Source organism: Phocoena sinus, chromosome 5 (assembly GCF_008692025.1).
Source record: "Phocoena sinus isolate mPhoSin1 chromosome 5, mPhoSin1.pri, whole genome shotgun sequence".
NCBI lineage: Eukaryota > Metazoa > Chordata > Mammalia > Artiodactyla > Phocoenidae > Phocoena > Phocoena sinus.
In genome coordinates this window covers 69,450,539-69,464,143 of record NC_045767.1, presented here as the reverse complement: position 1 = coordinate 69,464,143, position 13,605 = coordinate 69,450,539, and the positions used below count along the sequence as shown (strand labels likewise).

The window sequence follows — 13,605 nt, the reverse complement described above, 5'->3', positions numbered from 1 at the left end:
ACTGGTTTGCTAAGAAAACTATAAATACTAAGTTAAATCGGCTTAAAAGTATTTTGCAAGTTTCATAAACTTTGGATTTACCACTAGATTCACACTCAAAGTGATGTTTTTGCTTTTGCAAAAAATACAGAGAAAACAAAAAAGAACCATGGGAATTAAGCCTATCAAGAAAATACATTGTGTTTATTTTAAGAAACAAAAGTGCAAGACATCCACAACCACAAATGAAATTCCATTAGCAGATAAAAAGCAGAGGTAGAAATGAAAACAAGAACTACTGATTCATCAGATTCTCTTTCACCTCAAACCCAAGTCCTCACCTCTTAAGTTCTTCAAAATCCAGATGACTGACTTTGTCTTAACAGGGGCAGGGAGAGTTAAACAACATTTATAATTCCCAATGAGAAATACGAAAGGGAGAAAACAAGGAATGGATACCCAGTACAGAGTAACCAGATGACCTTCAATCAGGTCTTCCTTTTTCAAATGTATGTAATATGATGCAGAAATAAGAGGTTCTGAAGTTATGCATACATGAGGTGACACTCTTCTCTGCCATGCCTACACTAGTATAATACAGTATTAAAGAAAGGCCAGCTAAGGGGAAGGCAGTCAGTAAATGTCCACTGATAATTAGTAATAAAAACATCCTAATTAGGAAAGTATTTCAAACACAATGACCTACTCTCTAGTGAAACAAGAAGGAAGTTCATATTACTCTTCCAAGATATCAGAGGGCTTGTTTAAAAGGTTAATTTTTAAGAAGTCCTAAAAAAATTTAGGAAATTATCTCCCACATAAAGTTTCACCATACGTATGCAATTAACTGCTATGTAAACAGCACACCCACAAAAAAAAATTAAGAAAAACAGAGTAACTGTTATTTTAACAGGAATTAGCTGATCTTTAAAATGAGTATTTCTAATAATTTTTATTTCAATTTAGAGTAAGCTGGCCCTTATCCTTTGAATATGTGCGCTCCTCACCTGCAAATACCATTGGCTTCGCTGATTTAAACCCAGGCAAGGGTTCCACTGGTTGTTTATGTAAATATAATGTATCTCCTATTTGTGCTTCAGTGACATCTTTCATCCCAGCAATCAGATAGCCCACCTGTCCTGCATATCTAAATAAAATTATTATATGGAAATATTTACTGTTTTCATGTTTCATGTGCACACTCACAATTAGCTCTACTCTTCTAGGAAATGATCACACTTTCCAAACAAAACCTCATCAAACTGAAACTAAGTGCTACATATCAATTCTCAACTCTAAGATTCGTCAGCAAAAGAACATCCCATGCCTTACAATCCATTACCAAGGACCTCTGCAATACAATAAGCCTAGGGACCTTCCTAATGACTCTGCCCACCTCTGCACATTAAACAACAGTGAAACTGATAAATGCAGAAACATAAAACACTCCTTGTAATATTTGTTTTGTTAGTGAATTATATTACAAATGTCCTTTAAAAAAGAAAAGAACAATTTTAACCAAGCAAAAAAATGTGAACTCTCAACAAATCTGATTATCTGTTTGATGTGCCTCTTGCAGGAAGAGCAAATCCAAGATTTCAGAGTTGTAGCTTTTTTTTTTTTTTTAAAGCAAACTTCCTAAATGATAATTTCCATTTAGGATGAGGTACAAAAATCTTTACTAAAGATGCAGTAATTGTCAATATATATGCGACACAATATAGACAGACTTTGCATAGCACAGGGAATTATAGCCATTATCTTGCAATAACTCTTAATGTATAATCTATAAAAATACTGAACCATAATGCTGTACGCCTGAAACTAATATAATACTGTAAATCAACTATACTTAAATAAGAATATAGACAGATTTTAGAAATATTTGAGAAAATTACAATAGACTTTATGACTTTCAATTACCTAAAAAAATGACAAAATAGTGCAGTTTTAGACATACAACATTAAACTATCAATTGTGACCTATATAGTCACCCGGTTCATATCCTGAATTTGACAAATGATGAAACAAAGACCTTAGAAAACTATGTGCCCAAGGTAATCTATCTTAGTGTCTGGGGTACTGATGGAATAGGCACTCAATAAATATTTGTTTTATAAGTGAACTCAGAACTTAGTTTTATAATGTACACTACCTTGCTAACCTCAAACGCCATACATTCTTGTTAATCAAAGTTTTACCATGAATTCCACACTAAAGAAAACAATTATCGAATTTTCCTTCACTATTTTATGTTGAAAAATCTAATTACAAAAAAATTAAATGTCAAAAATTGATACCCAGTATGGATATGGATATGGATGAGAGAATTATCTCTTTCACTATCTCATCAAGTACATCAATGTTGGACCCAGTCTGGAACCAGAATATAAAATTAGTTGTGGCTAGTCAAAAGGAATAAAAAAATACATCAAATCCCTACTGTCCCTCACACATGAGATTCTTTTTCAAAGAGGATTCACTATGGAGCTGCATTCAATAATCAGGTTTTGTTTTTTTTCTAAGTTACCAAATTGGGATCATTCTAAGCGCACGAAGTTAAGAAAGGCTGTGACAGAAACACATACAAGTGTCTTTTAATTACTAATGCAGATTACTTACAGTTTGTGAGTTGGCTGCTCATTAGGATTCAGAACTCCTACTTCGTTAACTTCATATGTCTTTTGAGTATGCGCAGATACAATTTTATCTCCTTTGGAAACCACTCCATCAAATAATGCTACATTGGCAATCACACCCCTATACTGGTCAAAGGTGGAGTCAAATACCAAAGCTCTCAAGGGATTTTTGCGATGCACTTTAGGACTATTAAAAATAAGTAAAGAACAAACACTAATAAATTAAATTTAAATAATAAATAAATTAAAATCTTAATATAATGCCTTTTTAACTCAAATATTATGCTTAATTTATTCTAGTACAGTTGATTAACTGACAGCTAAAATAAAAGGACCTTTCTATAAGGTATAATGCCTATATTAGTTTTAATTTGACCTCAAGTTTTAAATATATTTTAAATGACTGTTTTTAAATTACTTATGAAACTGATTAAATATATTTGTTCAGGATTAAGAAAAAACAATAATTACCAATGTATTCAAGTCTATTGCAATAATTGTTAAGAGATCCCTATCATCCTTTTTTCTTTTATTTTTCTATACTGTATTTGCCTTCTATATGTTACTAAAAATAAATTAAAAATTTATTCTCACTGACTGCAAAGAGTACATTTGCCATAGCTACTAAGCTAAAATAGCAGATCAAACTGATGGACCTTGTACTGTTAAACAAATAGTATAAAAAGGGCAAAATACATACGGGGGTATTCTTTTGATGACTGCCTGAAGAACACTTTCAACATTCGTTCCAAGTTTAGCAGAAATCTAAAAATATGTATGTAAAACAAACACTGAAAAAGTTAAGACTTCACTTTTCTATCCTTGTGACTGAGCTTTATAATTAGAAGGGAAAAAGAACTCTAAAAGTTATCAATTTGCTTGAAGAACTTGGTAAAAGGAAGCACAAAGCATATAACATATCAACAACTGCCCTTCCATTACAGTTAGGTGATTCTCTGGTATTAAATTACAAAATCATTCTGATTATGGTATTGAAAGAACAGCGGACTAAGAGTTCAAAAAAATCTGGGTTATAATCATCACTCCACATGTAATAAATGACTTCAGACAATACACATTTCTTTAAGCTTCAAATTCTTCATCTGATAAATGAACTGATTTTTCATATTTTACCTAAACCTCAAGGATGCTGTGTGAATAAGCAACATTTGTGGATATCAAACAGGTAACTATAGGGCATATTATTACTATTGTACTCACACTGAAAATACAGGTCAAAAGACTCAAAACACATGTGCATTTGACTCACCTTTGTCATTACCAGTAATTGAACTTGTCTCTGAAATCTTTATTTCAAACCCAATTCCATGAATACTTCCTCTTACCCTTTAAAGTCCCTCTAGATCAGAGTTTCTCAACTCGACACTAAGGACATTTTGGGCTGTTCTATGAACTGTAAGATGCTTAACAGTATCCATGGATTCTCATCTACCCACAAGATGCCAGTAGCAACCATCTCCCAGTGTGACAACAAAAAAGGACTTCAGACATTGCCAAATGTTTCCTAGGGGCAAAACTACCCCCTAATGAGAACCACTGCTTTAGACTCTAGTACATTCTTTGCAACAATCCTTTAAGATCACAACCTCTAATCCACTGAATAGGCTACTTTTTTTTTTTCATTATCCATTCACCCCCTGCCTCTTTTCCCAGCTGAGACTCCAAGGGTCAACTGTTTGTAATCACTCTGTTTAACTACTTTTTATTCTCTATCCTAAGCAGTTGGTAAAACCTCAACTGTGACTGCATCCAACTATGTGCCTTTTCTATGCCTATAATCAGAGCAGCTTAACATTGCTGGAGAAAAGTCAAGTAACTGGTCTGGTTGGTTTCTGTAAGTTCATGACCACAGATCTCAATGTGCAGTTAACATTTCCTGGTAGTCCCAGGACACATCCCTTACTAAATTCACATTGTCGCTCATTAAGACAATTCACACCACCTTCCTTTTCAATCTACACATTTTCCCTATGGCCAATTCACTCTCAGATACGGTTGCCTCTTACTTCATTTAAGGAAACAGAAAACATCAAAAACTCCTTTACCCAAACATACAAATCCATCTGCACCTGTATACACAACCTCTTTGCCTTCTCTCTTGTTACAATCTATATTCTCACCTCTCTGAAAACTCAATCCTTGCATCCTCCTCTTCTGAATCCTACTCTCTAATCCTTCTAAAATTCTTACTCAAAACCCCCTACAAATTGATAATAATGTAGTGTAGTCTGGCTTCTAGGATCTCTTTTTCTACCTACACTTCCTCCCTAGGAAACGGCATCCATTTCTGTGGCCTCAGTACTACATACATGCTAGAGACTCTTAAATATCTTCGACTCAGCCCTCTCCACAAATGCCAGAATTGTAGATTTATGCAATATCTCTACTTGGATGTCTAATAGAAATTTCAAACCCACTATGTCCAAAACAGAGCTTTTCATTTTCCCACTATGTCTGTTCCTCCCCGAGTCCTCTCCATATTAACAAATACCAGTATTCAACCAGTTGCTCAAATCCAAACCCTCCATGATTCTTTATTTCACTTCCTTACACATAACACTACTGTATCCACAAAATACACATCAAATTTGCCCACTTCTTCAACATCAGCAGCACATACTTAGCCACCACCATTTTGCACCTGGGCTACTACTACAAGCTGATTTCCCCTTATCTCCTCTTACCCTTTTTTAATCCATTCTCTATAAGGCAACCTGAATGATCAGCTTATTTTCCTCTCTTGCTTTAAAATTCTTTCATTATCTTAAAAATTTTAAACCCTTTAGCACAGCAAGAGTCCCAGAATGACTTGATTCCCACCTAACCTACAAAGCCGTTTCATCTAACTTGCCTTCTTTCTGTTCCTTAAACATGCCAAACCTTGCCAAACATGCCAAGCCTTTACACTTGCTCCTTCCTCTTCCAGAAATGCATTTCTCCCAACTCTTCATTTCTTCAAGTCTCAGTTCATCAGAGAATTCCCTAAGTTACTCTGCATCACAGCTCTTCTCTGAGAAAAAGACTTTTTTCATTGTTAAGTATGGTAATTCCACCTGGAACAATACACACCATTAATGTATTTCCTTGATAACATATGTCTCATTCAATAATTACTATACTTACTTCTCTTTTTACTTATTCAATGAGTGCCTCCCCAAGCAGAATATAAACATGAGACAGAGGTCTTGCCTGTACTATTCACTGCTATTGTCCCTAGCTGGCACACACCAAATTAAGTATATGAATGAATTTTGTAAATATTTATTAAAATCTGAACAGTTAATTATACTTCAATATAACATAATCCAAGTCATGATACCATAATTTCAGAACTGCCTTACAATGAGGTCCCTCTTCATAATAAAAACCATTAAATTCTACGTATATATCCAAGAAAAAAAATTATTGCTTTTTCTAGTTATTACCAAGTTTATATAATCATCCAATGTGTTAAAATTAAAAAAAACAAACCAAAAAAACCCACTTCATCAGCTGAAACTTGCTTTTTCAAAACTCAGACAAGATTGAAAGTGGAAGCTAAACATTATATTACTGCACTGACAGACTTACTACACAAGCATGTAGCACAGCACAGTTCAGTGATGGCTATTTAACACCTAAAGCACCATTTAAAAGGTAAATTTAAAAATTCAAATTTAAAATAGTATCAACTCTGATATAAATAAAATCTATTTCCAAGAATGATATGTACATATGCCTTGAAATTAGTCTGACCCTGCTCTTCAAAGAGAATATTTCCATAGAGGCAAAATGGCATACAAGAAATAATACTATAAAGAGGTTCAGGAGGCCTACATTTTAGTCCTGGCACATTAGCTAACTAGGTCTATAACCTTAAGAAAGTGATAGAATCTTTGACTCTTAGTCTTTTCAACTGTATCATAAGAGTAATTTCTATCTGTCCTAACCATATAATAGGGATTTTTGGCAAAGATCAAATGAAATATCAGTAAAAAGAACTTTGTAGAAATGTAAGATAATAATATACTTAGGCCAATTACCTGAGATTTTTGAAAGTAAAACCAAGTCTTCTGAAAAAAAAGAGTATTTTACCTTAATACATTCATCACTTGGAATATCAAACACCTTTTCAATTTGTTTTTCAACCCTTTCAGGATCAGCATTCTTCAGATCTATCTTAAAAAGAAAAATTCATTATGTCTTAATATAATTAAATTAAAATGTGTTATTTATTAGTGGTATTTGGAGATAGATAAAAGCATACCTGCTTTTAAACTAACTGACCCCTTTATGATTTTATTTTCAAAAGTATTAAAATAAGAATAATCTAGAAAAAGGCAATATAATTTTAACAAGCATGGCCACTGAAAATAGGCAGACAGCAGAGCAAGCATGAAACTGAGGCAGTTAGCTATTCAAGGCAGAAGAGTTCAATAACACCATGTAAGCCGATTTTATAAGTTAGATATAACTTATAAAAACAAACTGTCTCACCTATAAGCAACCTTGCTTCTTTTAAACCTAACTTCAATATCAGAAAATAAAACTGAATGCCATGCAGATTTTTAATTGACTCTTAATTTATTAATTTTAAAATATAAAAGTAAGCCTTATCAACACTGCTCAATTTAGCACTTAACTGTTAAGTGTCCTGTGTTACACTGTTTCATCCTAGTTCATAAGGTCCTTTTCTTTTCCTTTATATGGTTTAGTCCAACACTATTGTGCCTGCCCTGCCCTTTACTACAGAAACAGCCCCCCATCACTCCATGTAAGTCAGGGAGACCATCTTCTCAACTACATGCCAGGGTATAGGAGTTTGAGTTGCAATTTTATCATATGCAATTCAAAGAAATAAATCCCACCAATATACAACTGACCCTTGAATAACAAGAGTTTCAACCACACAGGTCCACTTGTGTGCAGATTTTTTTTCAATAAATATGTAAAAATACACTTGTAGAACATCATGTGCAAGACTTGTATTGAGTGGATAGCCTATCCCTAGCAAAGGCATAAGATGAGTGATATTTAACATAAAATTAATAATGTGTTGGTTTTCTTACTGTTTTATAACTTTGCTTTCAAAGAATTACATTACCATACAGTATGCCTCTCATAACTGGAGAAACTGCATATCAGCCTATAATTATATATAAGCATATTTTTTAAATGTAGCAATGTTTCCAATACTGTTATGAATGTGACTGCAATACTGTATGCCATAAAAACTTTATAAGGATTCATTCATTAGTGTATTTGCTAGGTTTCCATGAAGCAATCACATACAGTATCACACCATAAAGCAATCATATTTCTGCTTCATTATCAATGTGTGAATCATTATACCTGCAAATGAATATAATGTTCTTTTTCACAGTATGTTTTAATTTTTTGATGTCTGGTGTCAGTAATACATAACATCTACGGTGTTTTGTATCACCTAAGACAATATTGATGTAAGTACTGAGAGATGATTCACCTTATAAACAGATGACATAAACTTAGGGTATTGATAAATAGAGTACTGTAAATATATTTTCTCCTCCTTATGATTTTCTTAGCATTTTATTTTCTTTAGCTTACTTTATTGTAAGAATATAGTATACAATACATATAACATACAAAGTATGCATTAAGAGACTGTTTAAGCTACTGGTAAGGCTTCGGCCAACAGCAGGCCATTAGTAGTTAAGTTTGTGGGGAGTCAAAAGTTACACGCAGATTTTTGACTTTTCCTTTATATAGTTTACAAAGTAGAATAATAAATAGCACTGTTGTGCTAACAAATTACCTTGTTTATGACTGGAATTACCGATAGCTGTGCTTCAAAAGCAAGAAAGAAGTTTGCTACAGTTTGGGCTTGAATACCCTGGAAATAACAAGACACAAGGCACTAAGATGATCATTCCACCATTTACGGCAAAAGTTGTAATTCAAGACCATTCCACACATCCTCATCAAAAGCAAAGGTACAAGGCAAACTATGGTATCTATACTTCCATGCATCTGGATCATTCCCTGTGAAAATGTCTTTCAGTTCAGGAAATGTTTTTTAGAGGGCACTGTATTAGGCTTTGGAGACAAAGCAGTAAAACACAGATCCTTAAAGACCTCTAAGCCTCCCAAAGGACTCTTGTGACACATTTTGTAAAGCCCAGTATATGTATGTAACGTAGAGACTGACTCTCCCTGACAGGCTCAGGGAAGATTTAACACAACAACAAAAAAATCTTTGGGTTTTGAATGAAGAGTCTGTGAGAAACTGAAACATATCAAAAGCTTACTTTAAATACTATATCATAGCTCTTATATTCTCATCTCAATATGTTATTATAGTTATATTTATACCAGAGAACTTGGTAATGTTATTGACATGTTTCTTTAAACCTAACACTTATCAAATTATTACCTTAAAAACACCCCAAATGACCTCAAAAATAAAGATTTATTTTCAAGTTCTGCTAAAAAATTGAAACCTCAGATTAAGAACTGCTTAAAATTGAGGTTTTTTTGGTAGGATGTATATATAACATGACATACTTCAAAAATCTCTTGAACAATTCCTCTTAACATTTTTAAAAGAATGAACTAGTCAACTTCACAGACAACTTTAGTGTAATAAAACTTCAAATTAACAGGACCAAAACATAACTTTAAGTAATAAAATAAATCTTATTTTCTTCAAACACAAAAATTCTATTTCCCAAAGCATTTTAAGGAAAACCCTGGAACAACCAAGTAGCATATCACATCATATAAAATTAAAGTACCTACCTCATTTGCATCCACCACAAGTAAAACACCCTGGCAAGCTGAGAGTGACCTGGATACTTCATAACTAAAATCAACATGGCCCTGAGAAACAAAAAATATTAATCCCTCTAAGTGTTGGAGTTTAAATGTTTCTTAGGGAGGGGCACTATGGTAAATCTATTGACTCCACTGGATAAAAAGTTAATAGGTTTCTTTTTTAGCCTGTGCTTGTGAAACAACTGACACGAACATAAGAACACTGAGAAAACAAAAAGCAAAGTGAGGTGTTTAATGTTCAGTTCAAAACCTGAAAAAAGGATTTGTTTGCAGTATTAATACAAGGCTGACTTTAACAATAGAGAAAAAAATTGATATTAAATTTACCGGTGTATCGATGAGATTTAAAAGGTACTGCTTTCCTTCATAATCATAGAAGAGAGACGCTGTCTGTGCTTTAACAGTGATTCCTCTTTCTCGTTCCACTTGCAATTTATCAAGAACTTGTTTATTATTTTTTGTTTTATCAATTGCCCCTATAAATACAAATGTTTATTGATATTTCTGAGCTTTTAAAAAGAGACAATACTGCATATACAATTAAAACCAAACTTTTAAAAAGCATGGTAAAATTATCAATTATTCATTGCCATTAATTAGGTATAGAATATAAAATGAAAATACCTGTTAGTTCCAGGAGCCTGTCTGCTAAAGTACTTTTGCCATGATCCACATGTGCAATGATACTGAAATTTCTAGTGTTTTCAACAGGGAATCTAGACATATCAATTTTTTCCTAGAAAGGGGAGAGACATATTACATTTATGAGTATAAATTGTGCACAATATGAAACAAGTATACTAAATTAAAGAATTTTCTTTTAGTCTTCTTAGAACAATTTCATTTATAGCATTTATATTGTTTATATTATTCCTCTGACAGTAAAGAGGCATATGGCTAAAGTCGTATTACAAGAAATGGATTACAACAGGACCATCAAAAACATTGGTTTCATTGTCAAAGGTGACCATATAGCTAAATAAAAGTCTCATAATATTTCCATCACTCGAGGGCCAATAAGGAACTGAATGTACTTTCATGAATGGAGAACACAAGATACGTAGAACTCCTCTACAGCCTTAGAGCAGCGGTCCCCAACCTTTTTCGCACCAGGGACCGGTTTCATGGAAGACAATTGTTCCATGGAAGGGGGGGCAGGGGGAGGTTCAGGCAGCCATGCGAGTGATGAGGAGCGATGCGGGGCGGCAGATGAAGCTTCCCCACTGCTGGACCTCACCTCCTGCTGTGCGGCCCAGTTCCTAACAGGCCTCAGACCAATGCTACCACTGCCTTGGAGCACCTGGTCTAACAAAATCTCTTGAAACAAAAAAGCTACAGAGAAGCTGAAAGAATAAAAGGAAAAGTTTTCGCCCCCATCACATATTTAATCAACAGTCTACTTAAAAATCTGCGCTCCTAGTAGAGCCTTCAGAAGTTTAATTTAGATGATTTTGTTATTTGACAACTTCTTTGGAGAGAGAGAAGGAAAAAATATGACCACATCAGGAAAAAAAGCCTCTTTTTTTATCATTTTAATTCTTAAAATATTTTGAAAAGTTAACTTCTGATTTTTAGTTGCATACACCTTTACTGTTTTACTGAGACTCACTGCAAATTGCTAAAAACTGGTATTTAAGCAGATATGTCAGTTTTTTGTACTCAAAACATTTCATTTTTCCAATCAAATTTTTATCTCCTAACCAGCAAAAAAAAAAAGTGAAATTACAATGAAATACACAACTCTCATGAGCTTAAGTTTCCTTTTTTTTGTAAGTGCTCCAATACAAGGCGCACAATAAGAGTGCAACTACATCTGAAAGGAATTCTGCAAAAAAACTAAACCTGATTTGTTTGCCCCGTGGATTTCCCCCCCACCATTCAATTCAAAAGATATACAGCCCTGCACCATTTTTAATATCTGGGAATTGCAACATAAATCCATTTTACATTCCACAGGCATTTTAGAAAAGGGTAAAACCGAATAACTATAGTCTTTTTTATCCGCAGTTACTCATAACTTGCATTCAGTTACTTTACTGCCTAAACTGTTATCTCTTCACAGTTATCAGACAGTATAGTTTTTAAGAGTCGCTGGAGCCCCACCTCCTCCAACCACAGGAATAGTTAGAACTGCACAAGCCTGCTCCGGCTGAGGCTAAACGAAATAATAAAACAAACAGAAGCTAAGGCATACCCAGCACTCCTTACAGTCTACGTACTGGGCTAAAAGGTCTGTGCCTTACACCGCGCAAGCCTCACAAACAGCCATTCGGAGTTTTATGAGCATCTCATTCAACAACCGAAGAAACCGTCACAGAAAGGTCAGGTAACTTGCCCAAGTCCCATGGCTAAAAAGTTGCACGAAAATGGAACGAGCAGCTTCCCCAGTAGGCTTTTAAAATTAAATACATGCTGAGACCAGCACCTCGCATAAACAATAAAAGAGTTCTGATATCACCAATGAGGAAAGTTAGAGCGTGACTTGCCCAAGGTCACACTGGTGAGCAATGGAGTCAGAAACCCGCGCGGAGCCCGCACCCTTCCCAGAAGCGCAGCCTGCGTTCACAGGTAGTCCTTGGAAGGCCGACACATTCCCAAATTACTTATAAGTAATTTAATATGGATGTTGGTGTATAATTTTTATCTTCATAAAATGGGCGAAGGCATTAGGATTAGAAGTGTTTAAACTGAAAAAGTATCCAAACACAGCAAGTACAACAGTAGCAAAATAAGCCCCCCCCCCCCCAAGTTTTAAAACTTGGCTGACGAGAAACTCAGAGGCGGTCACCTTGCGGTCCGCGGAGCTGTAGCTCCTGTCCGGAGTCTTGGACTCGGCTGCAGCTCCCCGGGTCGGCGCGGGGCGAGGCCCGGGCAGCCCCCGACGCGCCGCTCGGGTGGCCCAAGCCGCCAGCGCGCTTCTGCGCCAGCAGCCCTGACCTGCAAGCGTCCACATCCCCCCGCGCAACAGAATCGTCAGGAGAGGGTCCCGAGACGCGACGGCGTCATCACCCCCGGCTCCGTTTCCTCCAAGACGCCCCCGCTACGAGCTGAAAGACAGGATTCAAACACGCTTTCGGAAGCAGAGAGGAAGACTTAAGCTGTGAACCACGGCCCAACTAGCGGCCCCGGCAGAACGCCCAAAACGCTCGGCGACTCGCTGACGTCCGGACGTCGCATGACGTCTTGACGTCAGCGTGCCTCCGCGCGGTGCTCTAAGGAAGTCACGTGAGGTAAGCTCTCGCGGGCTGTGTTAGCAGTGCTCTTAGCGAAACCTTGGGGGTTAACCTACCAAGTGGTAAAGTACGAGAGTAACTTTTAAAATCTGGAAGCTGAGGTGTATTCTCCATGTTATCTGCGGTATCGCTAGTATTGAAGTGCATCCGAATGGAAACGGGCAGTAAAATTTATTGCAATAATGTATCCTAGGAAAGTTTGGGCCAGGAGTGAAGGAGGAAAAAAATTACATCCTGAAAGCCCTCAGTCTCTATCACCTTCGGGTTACCACTTCAACAGTGTTTTACCTTGTGGGGCAGGCAGAGCTCTAAGGTGGAGGATAATGATAAGAGATAATGAGACCTGTATACCACATCTAGTGTCTGTCTCCCACTATCTCCCGTGGGCTTTTATGCAATATCCAGGGTCTGGTACAGAAGAAAAGCAGCAGCTGTGTTGAGTTCACCATTGTACTGTTTCTAGTTTTTTCTTGGGAGTACTGTAAAACAATACTTGATACATCACTAATTGCTACTGTCATCTTACAGAATGAACTTAATAGCCACCTTGAAATGTATTGAACACAATCGTTTCTAATAATTCATATAAGTTAGTGTTGCCCAAATTTCAGTAATTTGCATATTATCCTCGATTTTCACCATGTCCTCATACCACTATTAATACGTGATATTTTTCTTTAAATCAACTTACCTTTTATACTTGAATGAGTTTATTTTAAAAGAAAAATTTGTATCATTTTCTATAAATGGAAAAAGCACTGTGACCTGTCCTAAATTTCAAAGTAAAAATAAGTGTAATTAATAATAAATGTGATTCAATTCTAAATAAATGTTACCTGATAAACGCTCAGAATCTCTCTTGATTAAAAATGGGGATGAATAAGCATTAAAGAATTTTAAAACATAGCACCAAACTGAGATAATTCTTCTTGACCTA

The 13,605-nt window shown here is 35.5% G+C and overlaps 1 protein-coding gene across 4 annotated transcripts in view; it reads right to left on the bottom strand.

Annotated features, from left to right (window-relative positions):
* GUF1 (GUF1 homolog, GTPase) overlaps positions 1-12,577 on the bottom strand; it is a 32,844-nt gene extending 20,267 nt beyond the window's left edge. For 2 of the 4 annotated variants that reach the window (XM_032631816.1, XM_032631814.1), the window contains exons 1-9: positions 12,224-12,577; positions 10,060-10,171; positions 9,763-9,911; positions 9,400-9,480; positions 8,417-8,494; positions 6,715-6,798; positions 3,320-3,384; positions 2,603-2,806; positions 987-1,126 (exon numbers count right to left, since the gene is read on the bottom strand). In XM_032631816.1, the coding sequence (XP_032487707.1) occupies positions 987-1,126; positions 2,603-2,806; positions 3,320-3,384; positions 6,715-6,798; positions 8,417-8,494; positions 9,400-9,480; positions 9,763-9,911; positions 10,060-10,171; positions 12,224-12,388 (1,078 nt within the window). In that variant the 5' untranslated portion in view covers positions 12,389-12,577. Of the gene's footprint in view, positions 1-986; positions 1,127-2,602; positions 2,807-3,319; positions 6,799-8,416; positions 8,495-9,399; positions 9,481-9,762; positions 9,912-10,059; positions 10,172-12,223 lie in introns of all 4 variants that reach the window. The other 2 variants (XM_032631817.1, XR_004349892.1) reach the window with 2 other exon arrangements.
* Between the last annotated feature and the right edge of the window lie 1,028 nt (positions 12,578-13,605).